Raw genomic sequence first — 21,635 nt, 5'->3', positions numbered from 1 at the left:
AAGAGGAGTGTCAAGATGGCAACACAATAGATTGTCTTCAAATTGAGAGGTGTGGTTTTTTTTATACTTCGTCTATGAGCATAAGGTCACAGGCGGTTCTTTTTCTCTCTTCTCTGCCATCTGTATGCTGAGGTGTCTCGTTAATTTAATTTCTGCGTCTCAGACATACAGTATGTCTTGTGAACAGCAGTTAGCTTTAACTTTCTCTCTGTTTCCCTCACACTCTGCTTGCACTTTTCAAACAGATCATCTGTTAGCTTCACATGTTTTCAGTTTTTTGAATAATGGATCACTGAATAAAAAAAAAAGAAGTCTATTGATTTCCTGATAATGACATACAAGAGTGGAGCTGACTTATTATAGGCAGTCTGCATTCATTTATTTCTGAAAAGGTTCTGATTGTTTGGGTAGAACAGATATTGAATGTCTCGTTTATGTGGGCAGATAATCATTTGTAGTTTTTCTGGCAACGTATTCCTTCATTTAATAGGATAATTATTTGTTTGACTTTACGTTTTGACCCAGAGATGCACAAGTGTCCAGTCGTAGGTGGAAAAACACTGCATGCAAAGCCTGTAATTTCAAACTTGAGCATTATCCTTGCTGCATCCTGTTCCTATATTGTTCACCCCCTAAATGAGTGGCCCTCTCCATCTTGGCCCCTCATAATAGAGGCCCCATAATCATGTTAAGAGTGGGACAGAACGAGAGAGGGAAGGAGAAATCTTTAAAAGCTCTACTGCCCTTGGTGGACTGTGTGTATACACAGCGAAAGAGAAATCATTATTTTTTTACTTGCTTTGTGCTTTTTCTCTCTTTTTCTGCAGCGGAAACTGTGCTGCCTGTTAATAATGTGCTTTTGACAGCTTAATTTGATAAGCGGACTACTTCTTAAAGAAGCCTTGGATTGTTCTCATAGAAAGAACATGCTTTTTTTTTTCCCTCCTCCCTCCCATGTTCGCACAGTCTGTCGATGACCCAGTTCTGAGAGATGGTCGAAAAACAAGGAAGAGCAGCGCTAAATCCACAGGGGAGGAGGAAGGAGAGGAGGCAAGAGGGTAGAGAAGAGAGCGAGCAAGATCGAGTGAGAAAGGATAATATAAGTAAGAAAGGCACTTGTGGGAAGTTAACTCACATGCTTTTCTTTCTTCTCTCTCCCTTTCGCCTCCTCCACTCTTCCTCCTCTTATACGCACTGAGCAGCCTACCTTCCCGGGCTCCTCTTCCCTGTAGTCTAATCGGAAGAGAAACGGTGGGAACGATAACGGGGATTAGCTTCCACTGCTCGCCAGCTCACCTTGGTTAAGTACACGTGTAATGAGTTGTTTATTCACAGTAGGCGCAGCAGAAGCCCAGAGTCCCCCCCACCCGCCTGCCCGCCTCCCTCCTCCTCTGCTAAAGTAGACGCACATCACACGCAACAGATATATCACATAAACTAAATGTACAACACATGGAGCTATACGCGGCAATGAACATGCACCATATGCAGTGTGAACACTGACGTGCGCAGGTATATGTGCAAATACATGTATTCAGTGAACCCTCCCGCTAGCACACCCACCCGTACGAATTCCCACACACAGCTGTGATGCAGGTCACTTATACTGTGCAGGGTATGTGTGTGTGTGTGTGTGTGTGTGTGTGTGTGTGTGTGTGTGTGTGTGTGTGTGTGTGTGTGTGTGTGTGTATAATGTTCTCAGGCCTTCCTTGGGTCACAAGACTCGGGGATTTTTCTCAGGGTGAAGAGTAGGGGAAGAAATTGAATGATGTGAGAAAAAATGAAGGGAAGGAACCAAGAGAAGGAAAGGGGATATGATGTGCCCACTACTTAGTGTGTGTGTGTGTCGAATGCTCTTGTGTGTCTGTGCCAAGTTTGTGTGTATGTACATGAAGTGGAAAAAGCTGTTGCCTTGTGGAGGGGACGTGCTCTGCTATCATTAGCTGGGTGGGGTGGGGTGGTGGTGGGGTAGTACGAGGGGGCAGGCGAGGTTATGTGAACGGTGCAGCTGTGCTTTGCAGCGGAGGGATTTGAGCGGAGGGGTGGTGGTGCTGTGGGGGGGGGGACTCAAGGCGGCCAGGTCCTTTGCTGAACCACCAGCTCACAACGCAGAGGAGGAAGAGGGGAGGAAAAAAATCAACTGAGCGGCGAGAGTCATATGCGCACCACTCTGTCCGTCTTCCCTCCATCCCTTCACTCCTCCACTCCTCCACTCCTCCACTCCCTGGCCCTTTACTTCCCTAAATATGGAAAATAAATAAATAACGATTGACGCTTGATGGTAAAGATAAGAATGCAAGAGGAGGGGAAAAAGGAAACACTCATGATTTATATATATATATATATATATATATATATATATATATATAGTAAAGGGAATACTTTATCAAAATAACTTTCAATAGTTGTACTACTACCACGAATAATAATAATTAAAATCATAATAATCAATATGTATTCTCAAATGACTGTATTAGGAACATAAAACTGTTGTTCAAGTTTGTAGCCTGTTTGTTGCAGGGATTTCCCCACGACTTGACATACAATTCTAATATCACTTAAATTTGTTTAAGCTTCCTCCGTGCCTCTCTCATGTTTGGTCGCTGAACGAGTCAGAGCCCACGTAGCGAAGGCTGGCGCAGCAGACGCAGACCCGAACTCGCTTGTCAGCCCTGTGTGATCAGTCGCTGTAGAGAGAGACAAGGCAGAGGTGGCTGAGAGACGGCAGAACACAGAATGGCAGCATCGTGCACTGCTAATGCATTCAGCCTGCCACCGTATCCAACAACAAGGCAGGATATCACACAACTCACTTCACAAGATGTTCCTACAACAACATCGACAACAACAGACATACAAACGCATGCGCGCAGACACACAGTCACACACAGGTGTGCACACATGCATAAATAAACCGCACACTGCATGTTGAAAAAAAAAAAAAACAACCATGAGGAGCAAGTATTTGAAAGCAAACAAACAAGTTGGAATGTAAGCAACTTGTCGGAGACTTTGTGACAGAAAAAAATAAATGAAGAACGAAATGACACATTTTGTTTCATGAGAAAGGGAACATAATTGCTGCGGTGCACCAGGCGCTCAAATTTTTGGTAAAAAGAGAAAGTTCCTGGCAGATTTTAGCGTAACTGTGAACTGCGTCAGGCATGAGGGCGAGCACCGGGCTAAAAATAGAGCGTGGTCAAGCAGCAGTAGTGCTTTAGCAAGAGGGGTCAACTCCATGTGATACAGTGGCCTTCACTGTAGCCACATATCGAGAGCAGGGGCTCTCTGCCAAAGCTTGTAGCTTCACAGCAGTAATTTAATATTTGTTGCTCTCTATTATTTCATTCTACCCTCTCCCCTTCTCCCTCTCGCTCCTGCTTATGGGGTTAAGTAACAGTAAGCTTTATCAGATTACTTGGTCTGAGGTCTCTTTCAAACCTCTCTTTGCCATCTTGATTTTGTGCAGCTGTGCAGACTCTTTAATCATACGCTATCTTTTTTCACCCGCCCTCCCCTCCTCTCCTCCCTCTTTCTCGTCCTCCCTCCTCCTTTAACATATGTTAATTGGCTGCTTTCTGTGACAAATTACGAGCGCTCGCTTTGATGAGGTCGGGTTGTGATGGTGCTGGGAGTGGAGTACAGTGGAACTGCCAGACCCTCGCCGGTTCCCCCATAACCACTCCAAAAGGGAAAGCGGCACCCAGCCGATGACTAATGAGAGGCTTGGACTGAGTCTGGCCCAGTTCTGGCCTTGGTGGGGCCACTCCCCTAAACAGAGGTTGATCTGTAGGTACTGTATGCCGCCACACGCCTTCCACACTACGCACAACCTTTCGTCTCAAACATCTCACCACCGGCAGTCCTCTGGGAAATCTAAGGCACTGTGAAAGTAGAAGAGTTCAAGCTATGTTCTGGAAAAGATACATATTTATATGTATATAAATATATATATATATAATAATATATATATATTATTATATATGTGTTCTTATTTGATATATATTTATATTTGTCATAATGGGGGTTGAAAAAGTTTTTGATATAGATGCTTTTATATTGTATTTGCCTTCTCTATGTTTGAAGTAATCTAAATATGACTTTAAATTATAGATTCAGAGCAATCTTAGACACAACGTAAACTTGAAACTTGGGTCTCAAGTTTACGTTGTGTCTAAGAGTGTGTATGTGTGTGATTGTGTGTGTCTGTGGTGAGGAGACAGAGCCTGGAAACGTTATATTGCCTTTGCTTAAACAAACATTAACAGTGGAACAATCTCTGTTTAATGATGCACAGCATCAACAGGGAAATGATGCTCACCAATAATCATCCACAATCAGCTTGTGGTAACCAAGTGAACATGACATCATTCTAGCTGAGTTTTTTTGTCTTTTTTTGGTTTTTAAAGGTTGAGTTGGGCGTTAAGGTGTCAAAGTCTCTATCTACCTTCAATCTATCCTACTGCTTCTGTAGCTCTGCATCTCTTTCTCTCTCTCTCTCTCTCTCTCTCTCTCTTTCTCAACCCCCGTCTCTCTTCTTCTCTGTCACAATCCCTCTCTCCCCTCAGTCTACGATCTAGGTTACTTGGTTTCCTAGCCGAGCACAGGGACCGTTCGGAGAAGAAAAAAGAAAAAAAAATGAGAGAAAAGAAAAAACAGAAGGTCGAATCTATGAAGGACATCCTTGTTGAAGTGTGCAACCTTCTACTTCTGCGCAAATTACCCACACGCTGTGCATGGACTCAAAGCGGAGCTATGGCTCTCACTTCAACAGCTCAGAAAGGATACAACCATGGCATGTAATGCTGTTGGAGTGTAACAACAACATGGAGAGGCAGCATTGTGCTAACTGTTTATAGTTTGTACTATTTGTTTGCTCTTTATGGGTCATTTTATAACATACGCAGGCAAACCTGAATCCATGCGTGCGTCATAATCATTACAACTGTTTGTCTCTTTATGTTTTATATACTTATATAGTTTTTTTCTTGTATATATGTTGGGATTCTCATTACAGTGAATGGTCTTGATAAGTGAGAAGTAGAGATGAGAAAATCACCAATAAGCCTATGTCTAAACTTAGAAAACAACAACTTCATGCAATAGTAACGTTGTGGAAACTTGCTGATGAAGCGAGACAAGAAAAAGTAGTAAATTCCACAACTTCCCTGTAGATTTACCACTCTCCACATGCTGACTTAGTTTCGACAAACCCACCCAAAAAAAGGAAATAATTTTATTTACCTCTTCCCATCAGCAAATGCAAAACAGATGAGAGGCATGCATGCATTTCCATACCTATAAAAGTGACACGCACAGATACACCTGCACATACACCACCACATTCATGTTTAAGGATGACAAAATGAAGGTAGCGAAGAAAAAGCAAGTGCGCGCCTGAACCTCGCGGTTTGCACGAGGGTTAGCCACGTTAGCATCAGCCTGCAGGCCTTAATTGAGGCCAGGAGGGAGCATTTAATAATTGCTGTCAGAAGATCAAATTTAATTCTCCTCTCCTCACAGCCACCACTGCTGTAGGGTAGAGTGAAACAAATTGTCATCAGAGATTTCTAAACGAACAAAGCTTTTAATTAGGGTGATTAGAATGCTGTGGCAAAGAGAAAGAGTAAAGGGGTAGGGGGCTTGGGGTGGGTGTGATGAAATCATCAGCAGATCATCTTAACCATGATGTCTGGTGTTGATACAGTGTGGAGGTGAGGGGGCGATTAGGAGGGAGGGAGGGTGCCGGGGCGTGCATGGGACTACTGGGGAAGTTTGCTGTGTGCTTGAACACAAGCAAAGCCTGGCCCATGCTGCAAATTAGCCCTTAGCCTCAGTTTCAAACCTCTGACACGAACACACACGCACGCACGCACATCACACACACTCTCTGCCCTTTTCCCCCCACTGGAGAACATTGCTAACATCCTGAGACATTGTCATACTCGGCGGGGAACATAATTGGGTGAATATGTCAGTGCTTTGTGTTCTTAGTGACATGACTCCCGGCTGTTCCTGTGGGGGCTGGGAACGCTCATTGAAGGGTTCATATAGTGCATTTCCACAACATGGGTTCATTGTTCATTACTTGTGCCGCTTGCTTCGCGATCATGACAAAAAAAAAAACAGTACCAGAGAGCGACTTGCCTGCGCACATGGACGAAGATTTTTGCAAACGTGTGATCAGTCTCTGTCCGCGGTCGGTTACATACCTGGGTGCACAGGGCAACGTGTGCATTGGGACAGTGGTTTACAGTGGCTGGAAAACTTGACCTGCAGCAGAGCAGTTTAAATGACTTTACTACTGGAAAGAAAGAGGGAGGAAGAAATGAAAGAAAATGTGACTCTTTTAATAAAGGGAAACTTAAGTGCAGTTATTTATGTTGAAACATTAGACGTGTTTGAAAATCTGCACCACTTCCATATTCTAAACCATTTCAGTACCTCTCATTTTGTCTCTTTTTGCCAAAATCCACCTTGTACTGTGTCACCTCTATTAAGTCCATTCTTTTTTTTCTCTCTCTCTCCATCATCGTTTCTATCTCTACTTCATCCTTGAATGCTCATCACCCCTCCCTATGCTCATGCCATGGAAAGACTGAATGCAGTAAATGGTGATTCATTCCAGCCTTTCCGGGGCCTCTCCAAATTGTGGCTCGCCTTTGCTTCTGCTTTTTCTTTTCTTCTCTTTTTTTTTCTGATACCACTTTTTCCCCCAGTTTGGCACACGGGCATGTGTGTGGCAAGTTTGTCATTGTGGTCTGCTAATTTTATTTGTTTATCGCTCATGGCTCTATAAGCCATCGCCACAAAAGAAAAAAAGCTGCTGATAATCGGCAGGGAACCACAAAGGCCACTCTTCCTCGCTATCCCCGTCTGTCTAGCTTCACCTCGCTTTCACATGTGCCCTCTTGCTCATCTGCCTTTGGCCCAGCAGCTGCAGCTCTACAGCCCTTGGCCTCCTTTCAAACAGAGGGGTTGACGCATTGTGTCAAGTCATTTTGTCCTTGGGGAAGTCAGCGATGGGTTATGGAAAGATAGCTCTCACCTGCCTCCATACTGGCTCTGACGGATGGCTACCTATCTCCATTGTGGCTCTGGTGGCCCAAGGCCCATGTTCACTGGTGGTGAGTGAGACGTGCAGCTGCCCAAACGAAGGGCAGGGCCTTACACTGTCATACCTCCATTTCAACCCCTTCATTGTTATTAACTGATACTGATAAAGCAATCGGCTGAAATCTTAATGCACAATAAATTATGTACATCTGAAATCACTTAGCTGAGTGGATACTTAGAGGTTGAAGAATTGATTAAACAGGTTTTATCAGGTTTTGAATTTGCAATCACTTACCACGCAATCATTTACCTCCCTCGTATTAGTTCTTCTATTCTTAGGTACATGTATTTTGAGGACAGGTGAATTTCTTCTAGGTCTGCCTTTTGAGTGGAAGCAGCGCAATTTAGTCTAGAAATATTCAACTTTTATTTGATTTCATGAATTTTAAGTAGATCCTAAAAAAATTATTTTCTGATCTTGTTTCACAAGGATTTATTTTTGCTTGTATATGGACTTAATTTAGTCAGATTCATTACCTAAAAGTATTCATATTTATATTTTGTAAAAAAAAGAAGTAGTTTCAATCCAATTCCCAGTGTTTTCCCAATACATCTGTTGCTTCATGATAAATGAGTTTGCAAGTTTTAAAATATATGAAGCAAAAGGATACATATATTAGGGAACTCAAATGAAGGCAGAATGTAATTTCATATTCAGAAATCATTTTGTTTTTGTTCACTCGCACTTTAATATGTGAGTGATTTGGTGAAGGAAGCACCTTCAGCACCTTTGATTGTCTTTGCCTGCTGATGTCATGTCCTTCCGCTGTGTGTGTGTGTGTGTCTTTCCTGTCTCTCTGTCCTCCTAGACCCTGGGGCAGAGCTGTTGGATTGAAGGATAAGAGGGGGAAACAGCACGGGGAGGCTGTCATTAGTTTTAAAATCAATTAGGTTTAAAGTTGAAGTATGAAGCTTTAAGTTGAGGAATTGGTTGAATGGGGGTCGGTGATGAATTGAGAACTCATGCTGCGGAACTAGAGCTGCTACTTATAACAATATACTTTATTCCATAATGTCAATCACACTTGTAAAACTTGTGCCAGCCACGGGCTACTGGCTCACTTTCCTCCTCATCAATAGACAGGTGTCTCACTTCTAAGCTACGTGGAGATTGAAAATAGAATACATGTGAAACCGTCTCTGTCTCGCTAATGATCCAACTAAACCATGAGCTAATAGAGAGAGACAGGTGAAGACATATCCTCCAGCACACACACCACACTTAAGGACACACACACATCTCACATTCAAGTTTAGCTAGAATGCTCACTGGGAAAGAAAAAATAAATAAAAAAGATGGAATGAACACATTATAGGATGATCCACCACTATCACTCTAATCCCCAGATGTACATGTTGCTAATCTCTTTAGCTGCTAACATGTTAAATTAGCCCTAATATCTGCTGGGATTCAGAAGCACAGAGGCCCACCTACGCATGGGCTACCGCCCAGGTTTAGGTCACTCTTCTCCCCCAGCAGTCGAAAAAAAAAAAAAAAGATAGAGACATTAGAGTGGTGGGGGAGGTGGGGGTTGAGGGAAGTAGCAGTGATAGCCATTCGTCACCCTGCCTATCTCGCTCTGACAGATGGGGAGTCTGGGTGCCACATAGAGGAGTCACTGCCTGTAATGACATTAGAGGCACAATGAGACCTGATACACATTTTTCTGTTTCCATCCCGCCTGGCCATCGACTCGCTCCTTCTCGCTTGATCCTTCCCCACCTCTCATATATATCTCCATTCATCCTCACAAGAGATAAAGTGTTGTGTGCCACTATTTCGGAATCAAAAAAAAAAAAGCACAAACACATAGACACGGATGTGCCTACAAACACACACGTATGTGCGCGTGGCTTCAGACGCAGAGACGAAACCTCCAAAAATCTACACATCTGAAAAGAAATATGTTCTTGAGGAAAAGAAATCGACATGACAGGAATGCTGGAATGAAAATGGAGCACTGTCAGTGTACTGACATTCAGATAGTATTTAGAAAACTATATTAAAGCTTCTTTTTTTCCGTCTACTTCTTCAAGGAAATGGGAGTTTATTTAAAAAGAGAGAGCGTTTATTTAATGTACCATACACCTACTAAAAGGTTTACTTACTGCAGTGTAATATGTTATTTCAAATCCTCACAACCACATTTCCTAGGAGGATAGTGGATACTGGCATTATATATATATATATATATATATATATATATATATATTTTTTTTTTTTTTTTTTTTTTTTTTTTTTTTTTTCATCCAGGACACATGCTAGTACCAAATGTGTTGCAGATGTACCATGAGCCGAGGCTGTGCTGCCGAGGTGGGGTTTCTTGGAAAAACATCGCCAATCCTGTCGTGATAAATCACCTTCCCCAATTTGCTACAACATGTAGAATTAGGATTTGAGAATGTCAGCATCAGCAGAATCCTGCACACGTCGCATTTACAGGACTGCGACTTTCGTTTTTAACATCTTTCCCCTTTTCAATTCTCTGAAGGGCAAAGCTGAACTGGGCTCAACCTTTTTTTTCTTGGAAGGAGAATTTGTGTAGCCCCACATTTCTTCTCATTTCATGTCACATCCCTTCTCAGTAGCTCGCAAACAAAAAACCTTAGCAACCATCTTTCAATGTGACAAATTGCAGGCCTGAGCATGAGTCAAGGTAAAGTTCCTCTTTTTGTCGCCCCCCCCCTTGATTCGAAGGAGTCATCTCCAGTGTCTGTCCTCAATAACAAAGCCACATTAACAAGCACCCCACAGACTGTCTATTAGAATGTGAAAAAGCGCTTTGTGCTGTATATTAGTTTTTAGTGACTAAACACTTGGGAGAGAGGCGACCTAGAATCAAGCCTTGTGGTGCACTGAGTGTATATGTTCTCGTCGTCCTCTCAGCTCCACTTCTGAGACACACACAGAGAGAGAGAGAGAATACTCATTAGATCTATGGTGAATCGCTGCTCCCTCTCCATCTCTCCCATCCTCCCCCAACCTTCGCCCCCCCCCCCCTCTCTCTCTCCGTCCGTCTGCTTAACAGATGGGAGGGTCGTGGGTACAGCTCTTCCCCTCCCCCTGGAGAGGTCTGGTGCCTGTTCAAAAAGATTCCTCTCCGTGCTTCTTCACTCCATTTCCCCCTCTCTCCTCTTCAATTTCTCAGTTCTCCTCCCATTCACTGCCCATCTCCTTCTTTCATTGTCACCTCTCCAACTCAAAGCAGCAGAGAGTTGGGACCCAGGGTATGAAACAAGCAGAGGAGCAACCGTTGCGCTTCGGCCCACTCGGTGCCAGCGTGCTCTCTGACCTCAGCAGTCGCCTGCCCCGGTCTCCATCCAGTTACCAGTACTCGTGTGAATGCAGGCATTACCATTAGTCAGACTCCACAGAGAAGACAAATAAACTCTTAAGTGTATTCTTCATCTTTCGCAGCTCATTCCCTCTTCCCCTACGCCTTACTTAGGGATTAGTAAATTGGCTTAATGTCTAAAAGCTTGTTAGTTCTTTCTCCTGTCTTGCGCTGTGCGTCTTCATTTTTCCTCTGGTTGCATTCTCACCTCTTTGCCCTCTCAAGGTCAGGTGTGCCTGTGAAAAATTCCTGCTCAGGATCTCTGCCCTCTGCCACTTGAACATGTTTACTTAGCAGGGCTTGATTTCGCTCTGTTTCACTGCCATGGCGTTATGAGGCTAAATTGGATTGAGTGATTCGGTGGTAATCTGTTAACTGATGCTCCGTTCACCACAAGGGAAGGAGAGGGAAGGGAGCCTGATGAGGAGGTGGGCAGTGTTTAACCAGGAGCTGCCTGGCACTCATATGGGACGGGGGCGGGTGTGAAGAAGAGTGGGGGATGGTGGCGGGAAAAGGGGTGGTTGGGACGACGGGAAGGGAACTTTAGTCGATGCGTAGGAGGAGGCAAGAGTGAGAGGAAATGTGGCGGGTGGAAGGGGTGGGGGCGCAGAGGTGGGGAGGCACGAGGCTAAGCGGCGAGCGGCACCAGAGCCTCACCTCGGGGAGCATTGGCTGGCGCTGGGAGCCAAGTGTGCGGGGATTAAATGTTCAGGACACGGGCTTAGTCTTAGCATTAATGTTACGTAAGGCCTAAGGTGTTGCCCCAGCGGGTGTTGACATTGAGAGGTTCAGTTCTGCTCGTTGAGCTGTGGGTGGAACGAGGAGGAGGTGGAGGCCAGGAGGCAGGGATCACGTCGGTAACGCCTCCTTGTTTGGAGCGATGCCTGGGCCGTGTAGTGTTGTTGTGCACAAAGACTGGGTGGGGATGATGCTGTCAGCCTGTGATTGAGGTACGCCAGCTTGATTGATATCCTTGTCTGGCTGTCTTGTGCCAAGTGCCTTAGTGTTGGTTTGTAATCCGAGTTTGTCTGACAACATCCGTCTTTGTTTTTTTTCTCCAGGGGGCAGCGTTTTGTTTTCCCGTCTATCGGTTGGGTGTGTTTGCTCACAGTGATGCTAAAATGTTTTGGGTAGCCTCTTAAGAGCTGCCACAGAGTTATTTTAGATCTTGTTATTATTGTGATGGCGTAGATCGGCTGTTTGTCCAAACTGTCAAGTGATGTGTTTGTGTTTGTATCTCATTCCTTCCATAAGTGGGCGTGTTCCAAACATCAACTCAGGGAGCTTTTTGTTGCTCATTTCATCATTGTTTAAATTGTATTGTCTTGTTTTGTTTTACCCTTTTTGTGCATGTGAAACTTTCGGGGCAGAGATTCTTGAAATATATTCAGAGTGATGTTATTTCATATTAAATCTGAAATAAATTCAGGTATCTGTGTGTTTTGCACATGGACTCTGAAGGGACACATGATCATTCTAGTTACTGCTACAGGCCTTTTGTCTGTCACTATTACTAGTACGCCTGGATGTTCCTATTACGCTCTTTCATTATCAATGTCCTCCACTCCAGCACAAAGAGGTCAAGTGCATAGCAATGTGCTGCACTCACCTCAGGGGTTTAGAGCTTTCTTGTGCTTTCTCATGCATGTTACTCAATAAATACATGGATTCAGGTTAGGGAGGGAAAAAAGAAAAGAAGGGTAAAGGAAGTGCATTACAATGTGCCTGTGCGTGTGTGTGTGTGTGCGTGTGTGTGTGTGTGGGAGCTTGCAAAGGAGAGAATCTGAGAGAGCAAGGAAGAGAGCAAGGGTTTATGAGAGAAGAGAGCGAGTGATAGAGAGAGAGACTGAGACTGACATGTCTTTTGGTGAAGCGGTGTCGTCTTCCACATCAGCGTCTGATGCTTGTGCTGCCAGGTGCCGGAAATCTGGTTCAGAAAGGAGAGAAGAGAGAAGAAGGGGAAAGTAGAGAGAGAGAAAAAAAAGGCAGGGTAGATGGAAGATTTTTTTTTATGTGACGGCGCTGACAGCTCCCCTGCATTGCACTGAGCTTAAATAATGGGATGCTCATTTGCATAACGAGGGACGTTATCACCTCTACTGTCAAAAGAAAACACAACAACAGTTCTTCTGCTCCTCCCTGAGATAGATTGGGTTGGCCTACTTTAGCACTCTGGAGAGATGCACTGGAGCTCGGGCTTAGCCAAGCTCGCACAAGAACACACACTCGCACACGTGCACACACACACATGGACACACAGTCACTCACTCATGCAAACTTTTTGGAGCGCAGCTTTCTTCTTCGCACATGCAGTCCAGCACAGCAGCAGCCGCGCTGGCCTGCGCTCATGAAACACAGGTACACACGCACACACTAATCTGCACACTCATGCAAATGCAGGAGTGCATTTGCTCCTCAGATGCACTCACTGACGTGCACTATCTCCAGCTGGATTAACTTCATGTTGGAATTTTGTTTGATTTCTGTCTCTAAGAAACAACTTTTTTTTACTATCAACTATCAAACGATGACTTTTGGCACTTCCCCCCCCCCATTTTCCTCTTTTTTATTTTAGCTTTTGTTTTGTCAGAACATGGCAACACTGAGCTCAGTTTTACATCTGTATCCTATCTCGCCACTCACGCCTGCAGTTTTGTAGATGAGCTGCAGATAGAGCAGAAAAAGATGTTTCTGGCAGCTCCACTGTCAATACAGTGCAGTTTCGTGGGAAGAAACAAAATGTATTTCTCAGTCTGGAGGTAATGTAACAGTGTTGGTGATTAGAGCGTTTAAGTTAGCGGCACTTCCAAAACACTGTCAAAGTCTCTGTGAACGAGGCAAGATCCTGACAGCGCTGTCTCTTCTCATAGTCGGTGCCTGGGAAAAAAAAAATGCAAAACCTGATTTGCATGATATCGACAGTGAAAAACACAGCGGTTCTCACAACATTGTTGACAGATTCTTTGTCTTTCTTCAACCTCCCTTGTGGCTGCCATGATGCCACTTTTATTATTTTTTCTCTCAGTATTTTGCCATATTTCATTTCATTTAATGCTCACCCTCTCCTCTCCTCCCCCCAACCCCCCTTTTTCCTTTCTTGCAGGTACAGATGCTGGAATCTTTGAGTTGATTGGAACAAATAGAAAGCAGGGAAGAAAAAAAACGACGAGATAAAGGAAGAGCAGAAGAGTGAAGAAAGGGAAGGAGAAGAAGAAGACGAGGAAGAAAGGAAGAAAGAGGAGAGAGAAGAAAGCATAAAGTTTTTTGAGAAAGAGGAGAGAGAGAAAAGAGACGGGGACGATGGGGAGGAAAAAGATTCAGATCACGCGGATTATGGATGAACGCAACAGACAGGTGAGTCCCTGGGGGATGGGAGGATGGATGAGTGTGGAGGTAGAGAAGGGAGGAAGGAGAAACACCCTGCACCCCACACAGCCCTTAACAATGAAGGTCTTCTGGGAGTCTGGGCAATATGTGAACTGGGGGACAGAGGCGTGTGTGGGGATAACACAGTTATTGCTTCGGGTGTAGAAGATCTATTGGGTTATAATAGCAGTGTTGTTTCTCCTCCATCTAAAAACACCAGTGTGAGGACTGCAGGATGTTTGAATTTGCATGAGTACATTTGTATGTCTCAAAATTAATTTGGCATATCAGTGCCCCTCTCTCTGAGGGCTGCTGCCAATTGAGGCACCCAACCTCTCACACCATGCCACCCAGTTTAGCTCACTGACAGTGGAAGAGGGTGAGAAAACTTGTTAACAAACAACCCAACAGAGATGGATGATCTGAAGTGACGCACGCTGGACAGGGTGGAGATTAAGGGTGGCCTGCGAAACAAACAATGAGACAGTATGTCTTTGCAGTAGATTTCCTCTATATTGCACTTAGGTAAGGTGTTAAATCACTGATCTAATAATTCAAAAGAAAACTTCATGCTTAAACAGCTACTTTTCAATTATGCAGTTCTTGCAGGACACTTTTTTGCACAACAGCTGGCATTACTTGAGAGAGAGAGACGTAATAAATAGCGGACGACGTGATTCAAGCAGACACCGGCGTCTGTGGCAGGAAATAGATAGAGACATAGTTCTCCACACTGCCCTCGAGGCCCACAATCGATCACTTCCTGTGGCACAACTGACCACTGACACTTTGTCAGCTTCCTGGCAGCCCAATTGGATCCATACGCTGTTAATGTGGCCCCCTGGATCACAGGTCAAACATACGCACCTTCTGCAGACACAGGGCCTGCTTCATTGCCTCTGCCTCATCTTTATCCACAATAACGGTCCACAAACAGTTTCTCACCATGCGCTCCGTCAAAAGCATTCATTTGTGGCCGGAGTAAAGTGACATAAAGAGGCACGAGGAATCGATTGAGTCATGCGGGAAGAGTAATTGACCATTGTGATGACAGAACTCAATGAATGTGATGGTAACAAGAGAATCCTGTGAAGAGGGTGAGAGACAGAGTGTACCTGAAATAAAGAAGCAGCTTTCAGTAATGATTTATGATTTTACTGATACCTTGATTTTACTGTTCACCTTGGATACAGGACAGATCGAGGGCTGATACTTTACAGTTTAATCCTAAACTTTATTTTAAAGAATTATACAAATTAGAAAACACAATGAATGCACATCTTCTCTATGTTGTTTATTCCAAGAAATAAACGTTCTCACTTCTGCATAAGAGATACTGATATAGATCCTTGAATTATTTTCCCCTTGCAAGTATTGCTGACAACTACATCACCATCTTCGGAGAACAAATAAAATGTTGATAAACTTTGAACTGAATTATTTGCTCTCAAAAGGAATACTTTGAAATGAGTGATGCAGAGACTCACTGGTAAGGCTAAGGTAATATCGGTCGGGCTGTAATATAAAGAGAACGAAAAATCGGAGGGGTTGTTTCACTATACTTTCCTGTGTGCTCATAATCGAAATCATGTATTTGTTATTGAAGGTGAGACAAGCAGTCAGACAGAGAGAGAACAAGGAGGAGGTCACAGAGTTTTAGACAAGGACTAAAGCTATCGTGTTGCAGAAGCACCCACACTTCCTCCTTACTGTTATCTCAGCCCTCCTCTCTCATCCCACCGTCGACCGGGCCCGCCAGTAGCACCGAGCACTCCGGCTCCTGAGGATAAGGAGGGAAAGAGGGAGACAGGAAGGACACCTGAAGGGAATCGATGCCAGAGATATCCGGGCTTTACTTACAGCCAGAGGAGGAGGAGGAGAGAGAGAGAGAGGAGAGGGTTCAGGGAAAGGAAAATCAATATATCACTGGATTTTGTTGTTTTGATCTCTTAAATGATAGATTACTTATTTTGTTGTTGGCTCCATGTAATAATTATTCCTTCGGATATGATGTCAACAAGTCATGCGGAGAACACCAAGTTCTCTCTTAGGAGCATATGGCATTAAGTGTCATTCAACCTAGAGCCTAAATTACATCATTTTTACAGAGGCGGACATCACAAGACAAAGACAACGACACAGACAGAAACAGCAAACCTAAAATTTCTTCTTTTAAAAAAAAAAAGAAAAGAATACGGAAGCTTTAGCTTTGCATATTTTCACTTCCTTTTTGAGGAAATGTCCAAGAGCACAAGCCAAATAAACACTGGGGGAGTTTGTATAGTGTTTCTTTGAACCTCGAATTCCTCACATACTTTTACATCAAAAAAGTTTTGCAATCTTCTGAAAACTCCTCTCGGGTCTTTTTTTAATCAACAGATTGATATTACTATTATATTAATATATAGTGATATAGTTAAATTTAACAGATGCTGTATATATCTATATAACATCTCATTAAGTTGTATAAAACAGGACATTGTACCACACATATTAAATTGAAAATAACGATATAGACCCGTTGTAACATTCCGTCTGAGTCTACACACACACACACACACACACACACACACACACACACACACACACACACACACACACGTTGAAGCGTGGCACCAGTGTGCGTGGCTGTCAACACCACCTTGCCACCTACGGGGCAGTGCCGCGTGTCCACCCTTGCCCTCCCTGCAGCAGCATCACAGTGGGCACAGGGCCTGGCTCTCTCTGGGCGGCCACTTCGGGCTGCCACCCCGCAGGCCCTGAAACACTTCCCCAGAGCAGCGGCAGAAGGACCAGGCCTCCCTGGTGTTGACTGGCTGCCCGGACCTCTGGACACTGGGCAGCAGTGTGCGAGCCCTGGCTCCGAGCCCCCCGACCACTCAGACCCTCTCCCAGCCTCGGGCACATGAAAGAGCCCCCTGTGCCATAAACTCATGGGCTGCACACAGACAGCAGACTCTCTTGACCCAACACACACACAGAGAACAAACACACACAGGTAGGTAAGTACACACACCTACTGTACTGCACAAGATGCACGTGCAGGTTTGTGTTTGTACGCACACGGGCATAGATTCATAGTTTGAGGAACTGCAGATTACACACTCAGACAAACACTTAGGTGCATTTAGTGTCCTGTTAATGCAGCACATACACATGCCTGCTTGTAAACACATGTTAAACACATCCATCTCTCTGGGGTCAGTCTCGGGGATCGACTAATTTGCAGAAATTGGCTCTAATTAGTGTTACTTCAGCAGCCAGTTCATTCAGTGGACATAATTAAGAATGACTCATCTGTGCGAATCTGTGCGTATGTGTGGGACATGGTTTTAAGGGGGAGGGGACTTGGGGGCCAAAGGTCAAGCATGGATAAGGTCATCAGTAACAGGAAGTAAAACAACAGGATTTCCCAACTCCACAACAAACAACTCAAAGACATACTTGGCTGGAAGAAAAAAAAAGAGAGATACATGATTTTATGTTATCCTGCGTATATACGCCTCGTCCACTCTCTCCTCACTATTTCAACCGCAGCTGAAATAAAGGGGTGTTTTTGTTTCTACGACAAAGCATTTTTCTCTCCAATCAACAGCACTGGGGTGAGAAAATGTGTGAGTGAAATTAACAGCAGGAAAATAATGAGGCCCACAGGGTAGCTCCTCACTCCTGCTCCCCTCCTCTAATTCCCTGTTTCCCACCTTCTACCATCTCCTCTTATACCAAAGCGAGTGTGAGACCTCAACTGAAAAAGGGCTCACTGAGCTCTCACCTTCGTGCTGCTGTATTTTTCTTTTTATTCTCTTTTGCCTCCTTCGACTTATTTCCTTTTTTGTTTCTCATTCTCATCTTCTTCGTGTGGCTCATTTTGCTCTCTCACCTCATTCTCTAATGTTTCCCTCTTCACGAGAAAGTCTTAAAGTTTCTTTCTGAGTTTCATCTCATTTGTTTCCTTTGTTAGCTGTCGGTGTCATTATGAAGGGCCTTACTATTTCAAAATAAAAGTAAGTAGGAAAAGTTTTAAGTTATTTACTTGCAGCAGAAATCACTAAAACAATTAAATGTGTAGCATAGCATCTACTTACAACTTTTTTTTATTAAACAATGCAGTTCCTTTTAAGAATTTCTAATTTTCTTTTCTTCAGAAAACCCTTAAAAAAAACACAATTAAGTAGGTGGGAACATGTTAATATTATTTTTAGCCAGTCAGCTCCTTAGAGTTTCTTGTTCTATTCTTTTCTTTTCCTTTTATTTATATTTGCGACGGTGCAACGACAAAAAGTTTATGCACCTCAAATGAATGACAGCGAAGTTATTTTTGTCGTTCCGGCCACTAACTTGGACCTTGCAGTATAACATCCACTTTCTTTTTTTTCAGTAGGCATATCCTTTTCCAGTTGCGGTTTTTCAGTATAACCAGGAACATACACAGAAGGAGCGTAGCCAGCCATTTCAGTGCTGTACTGAAATGTAATTACTACCTCTGCTAAGGAGAACAATATAAACTAGCATGTATTTTAAGACGCGTACCTAGAGTCTTACTAGAATTGGCATAATTAAGACGCTGCTCAATCAGTTACATAGATTCGGTTATAGCAACTCAAAGTGGACACTTCTGATTTAGACACTGGATGAAGGAGTCTCCTCTTCCGACTGTATAATGAAGGCATGCAGAAGAAGAATGATAAATGGGGTTTTGAGGAGAGAGAGGAGCATAGCATATATTAGAGGTAGGACAAAGCCTCTTTTGTCGTAATACCCCTCTTAACAGCTTCTTTGGCTGTGAGGCAGAGTTCAGGCCCAGGTCTTGGGCTCCTCTTATTCCTTTTGCGTAAGCCCGTGTCTTCCTGCCTGGCCCCTGACAATGGGATAAGTGTTTGTCTCAAGACAAATCGTGCCGCTCTATAGCTGACTGACATCTCTATGTGTGTGTGTGTGCGCACATGTGTGTGTCCGTCCATGTTTGGTTTGCTAACCAGCAGTTTTTTTGGTGCCTGTCTCTCCACTCCTCCTCTTCCTCCACCTCCTCCTCCCCCAGGGAAGCAGGCAGGAGGTGGGAAGGAGAAGCGAAGCCATTGTGAAGGGGAAGCCACTGGCCTCTTCCTGTTATGAGAGGAAATGCATACAAATGTGCTTCCTGTGCGTCCGCCCCCCCTCCTGTCATTCTCTCTCCCCTCTCACCCATGTGGCAGTGAAGCAGCCGCTATCAGTCCTTTCTTCTCATCCCTCTGTTCATCACAGGGTTGTTTTTCTCCTCTTTTTGTCGCCTGGAGGAGACGCGACTGGTCAGTTGTGTAGAGCAGAGTGCGTTATTAAATTGTATAATTTTTTGATTTGTTTTTATTAATAATTTTGACCAGTGGTGGTATACGTAGTATTACATGAACATAACAATAAACGTATGATTGAAGAGAGTGAGACAAAAGAGAGAGAGAAAGAATTAGAATGAGTTCATGGCTCTAAAAAGGGGATGTTGTGGCGACATGGTTTGGGAGTTTACAAGGGTGGGTGTGTGTGTGTGAGAATCTCTTAAGATAGGGCTGTGGAGGTGGATGGGCTGAACAAATAAAGTCTGTGTGTCATATACTATGTTCACTATGATTTAGTGCTCATTACGCGCTAAAGTAATTGAGAGTTGTACTAGACAGCCTGTGTAAACTGAGTAGACAGAGGCTTATGAACAGGTATTTTGTTCTCCTTCAGAAAGTACTTTGTGAAGAAAGTATTCAAAAGTTTTTCAACTTACTTTTTTGTGACATGAACACTTAAAAACTAAACCAGTGTTTTGTTTTGTTTCAAATGTAGTCTAAATAACTGATAATCCTAAAATTGAATATGTGATAGGTTGTAAAATGCTGATTTTGTATAAATGAAAAAACTTTCAAATCTGGCTCTTTGATGCATGGTCGCTCCCCCCACGTGTCACATCTACAGTGGATGCTTCTACAAATTAAAATTAGAAATAGAATAAAAATAATACAGATTCTTTTATTTTTTGTTTATATTAGTTTCATAACTTTATTTCTATTTAGAAATAATCAGCCATTCGATGTGCTACTTACAAAAGAAATTATCATATTAAGAACCAGGGGTTTTTCAGTAATGGAAAAATAATTTGCATGTTTCTGATGTGAAAAGCAGTCAGAGCCCGACACTGTCACATCTCTGTAAATGTTTGCAGATCATTCGTAGCATCTGTTTTTTACCCACTGGAGGGGCCGAGCAGTAGCATCTGAAAAGTGCACTAGTTTACACGTCTCTGTGTGGGCTCGGGCAGCTGTTTTGATCTTGCACAGGAAGGGCCGATGGTGACATCACCAGTGCGGACGTTAATGGGCTGAAAAGGTCACATGACAAGTGAGACCATGAAGTCACTACATAGTCCCTTCGATTAGTGAAAATTGCTACTGTGAACCTGCATCGCTGAGATACGGTGCACATTAGCACATCCCACATGATGTTGCAGGAGTCATTTTTTACCATAGATAGCATTTATGTGTGAGTGTGTGTTCGAGCAAGCATGCACTGTATACCTCCATGTATGCCTGTGTATTTATGGATGCCTGTGCATAGCATTAGTAATGTATATGATTTGGCGGTAGCAGGTTGTACGTGTCACATTTGAGACATGGGGGTGTTGTGTGATATTTATGTAGGTGTTATTGTTTGGTCAGTTAAGGCTTTTCATAATCACACTCACTCTCTTCCTGTGGTGTTGTTAAAGTCAGTCTATGTGTGAATTATAGCCTAATATGTGGGAAACAAGCACGCACAGATCCCCATTTGCAGTGTGATACAACTTTGACTGAATTTTACTCAGAATTTTTTTTTTTTTACATGTTAAAACGAGAAGCGAAGAGAGCGTGTTTATACTGCCTTGTTGTGTGTGTGTAATATTCCACAAATGCGTGAGTGATCTGAGCTGGACCTCCCCTTTGAGAGTTGTGGACCTGTGGGACTTACACCCAGCCCACGTGTGTGCGCCGTGTGCAACCTTCGGAAACATTAGTGGCCCCAGCAGAGTATGTGACTGAGTGAGTGGGTGATAACGGAGCTGGGCCGGGAGCTAGCTGTGTCCTGTACCTGCCCCTGGTGCCCCTTGCATCCAAACACCAGGGGAAGACAACACTCTACATGTCCTGTTCCCGAACACGCTGCCTTGACCTTGTGTCCTACAGTGCTGTCATCTTTTTTACTTGCCCATGTATGACTTGTGCTCTGTAGCTCTTCTGTTGGGGGACGCCTTTAGGGTGCTTGTACTTCAGTTTCGGACGGTACACCAGAATGGGTTTGATATGAAAATTAATCTTATTGTCACAAGACACCTTTTCATCTCAGGGTGTTAAAAGATGAGGCTTGTTTCTTTTTCACATTTTAGTTTCTCTGTGTAAATGTCAGCATGGTATTTAGTGCCCAGGGGAGCTTTTCTCCTCATGTCGTCTGAATCAGATGAGCGTTTGTGCCGAGCCACAGAACCTGACACTGCGCACACCGGTTTGTGAGAACGTCATCCGTGTCTCTTGTCTCTGTTGTTTGAAAGATAGGCACGACGCTGTGACATCACTGGAAAACTTTTGAAGGGGGGCGGTGATTGTGGAGCTGGTCCAGGATACTGCAGCTCATGCAAGGTTTTACCAAATCTTAGTGGAGAGACAGGGAGACAAGGAGAAAAAAACTCATTTGATATTCAGTTTCCCTGGTACATCCTGGAAGATATAATTTCAGGTAATCCAAAGCTATCTATCAATATCCATTCAACCCTTTCTCCTCTTTCAGGTCTCAAAGTTGTAAAAAGAAAAGGTGAAGGGCAGTGCACAA

General features: G+C 43.7%; 1 protein-coding gene across 16 annotated transcripts in view; it reads left to right on the top strand.

The window, feature by feature from the left end:
- The window catches only part of mef2cb (myocyte enhancer factor 2cb), a 72,140-nt gene that overhangs the window by 17,912 nt on the left and 32,593 nt on the right, over positions 1 to 21,635 (top strand). For all 16 annotated transcript variants that reach the window (XM_069523902.1, XM_069523897.1, XM_069523896.1 and 13 more), the window contains one exon: positions 13,555 to 13,805. In XM_069523902.1, coding sequence (XP_069380003.1) covers positions 13,752 to 13,805 — 54 coding nt within the window. In that variant the 5' untranslated portion in view covers positions 13,555 to 13,751. The remainder of the gene's footprint in view (positions 1 to 13,554; positions 13,806 to 21,635) is intronic.

This window comes from Paralichthys olivaceus, chromosome 4 (genome assembly GCF_024713975.1).
Source record: "Paralichthys olivaceus isolate ysfri-2021 chromosome 4, ASM2471397v2, whole genome shotgun sequence".
NCBI classification, from domain to species: Eukaryota; Metazoa; Chordata; class Actinopteri; order Pleuronectiformes; family Paralichthyidae; genus Paralichthys; species Paralichthys olivaceus.
The sequence above is the reverse complement of the archived record's forward strand: the minus strand, read 5'-3'. Positions and strand labels throughout refer to the sequence as shown.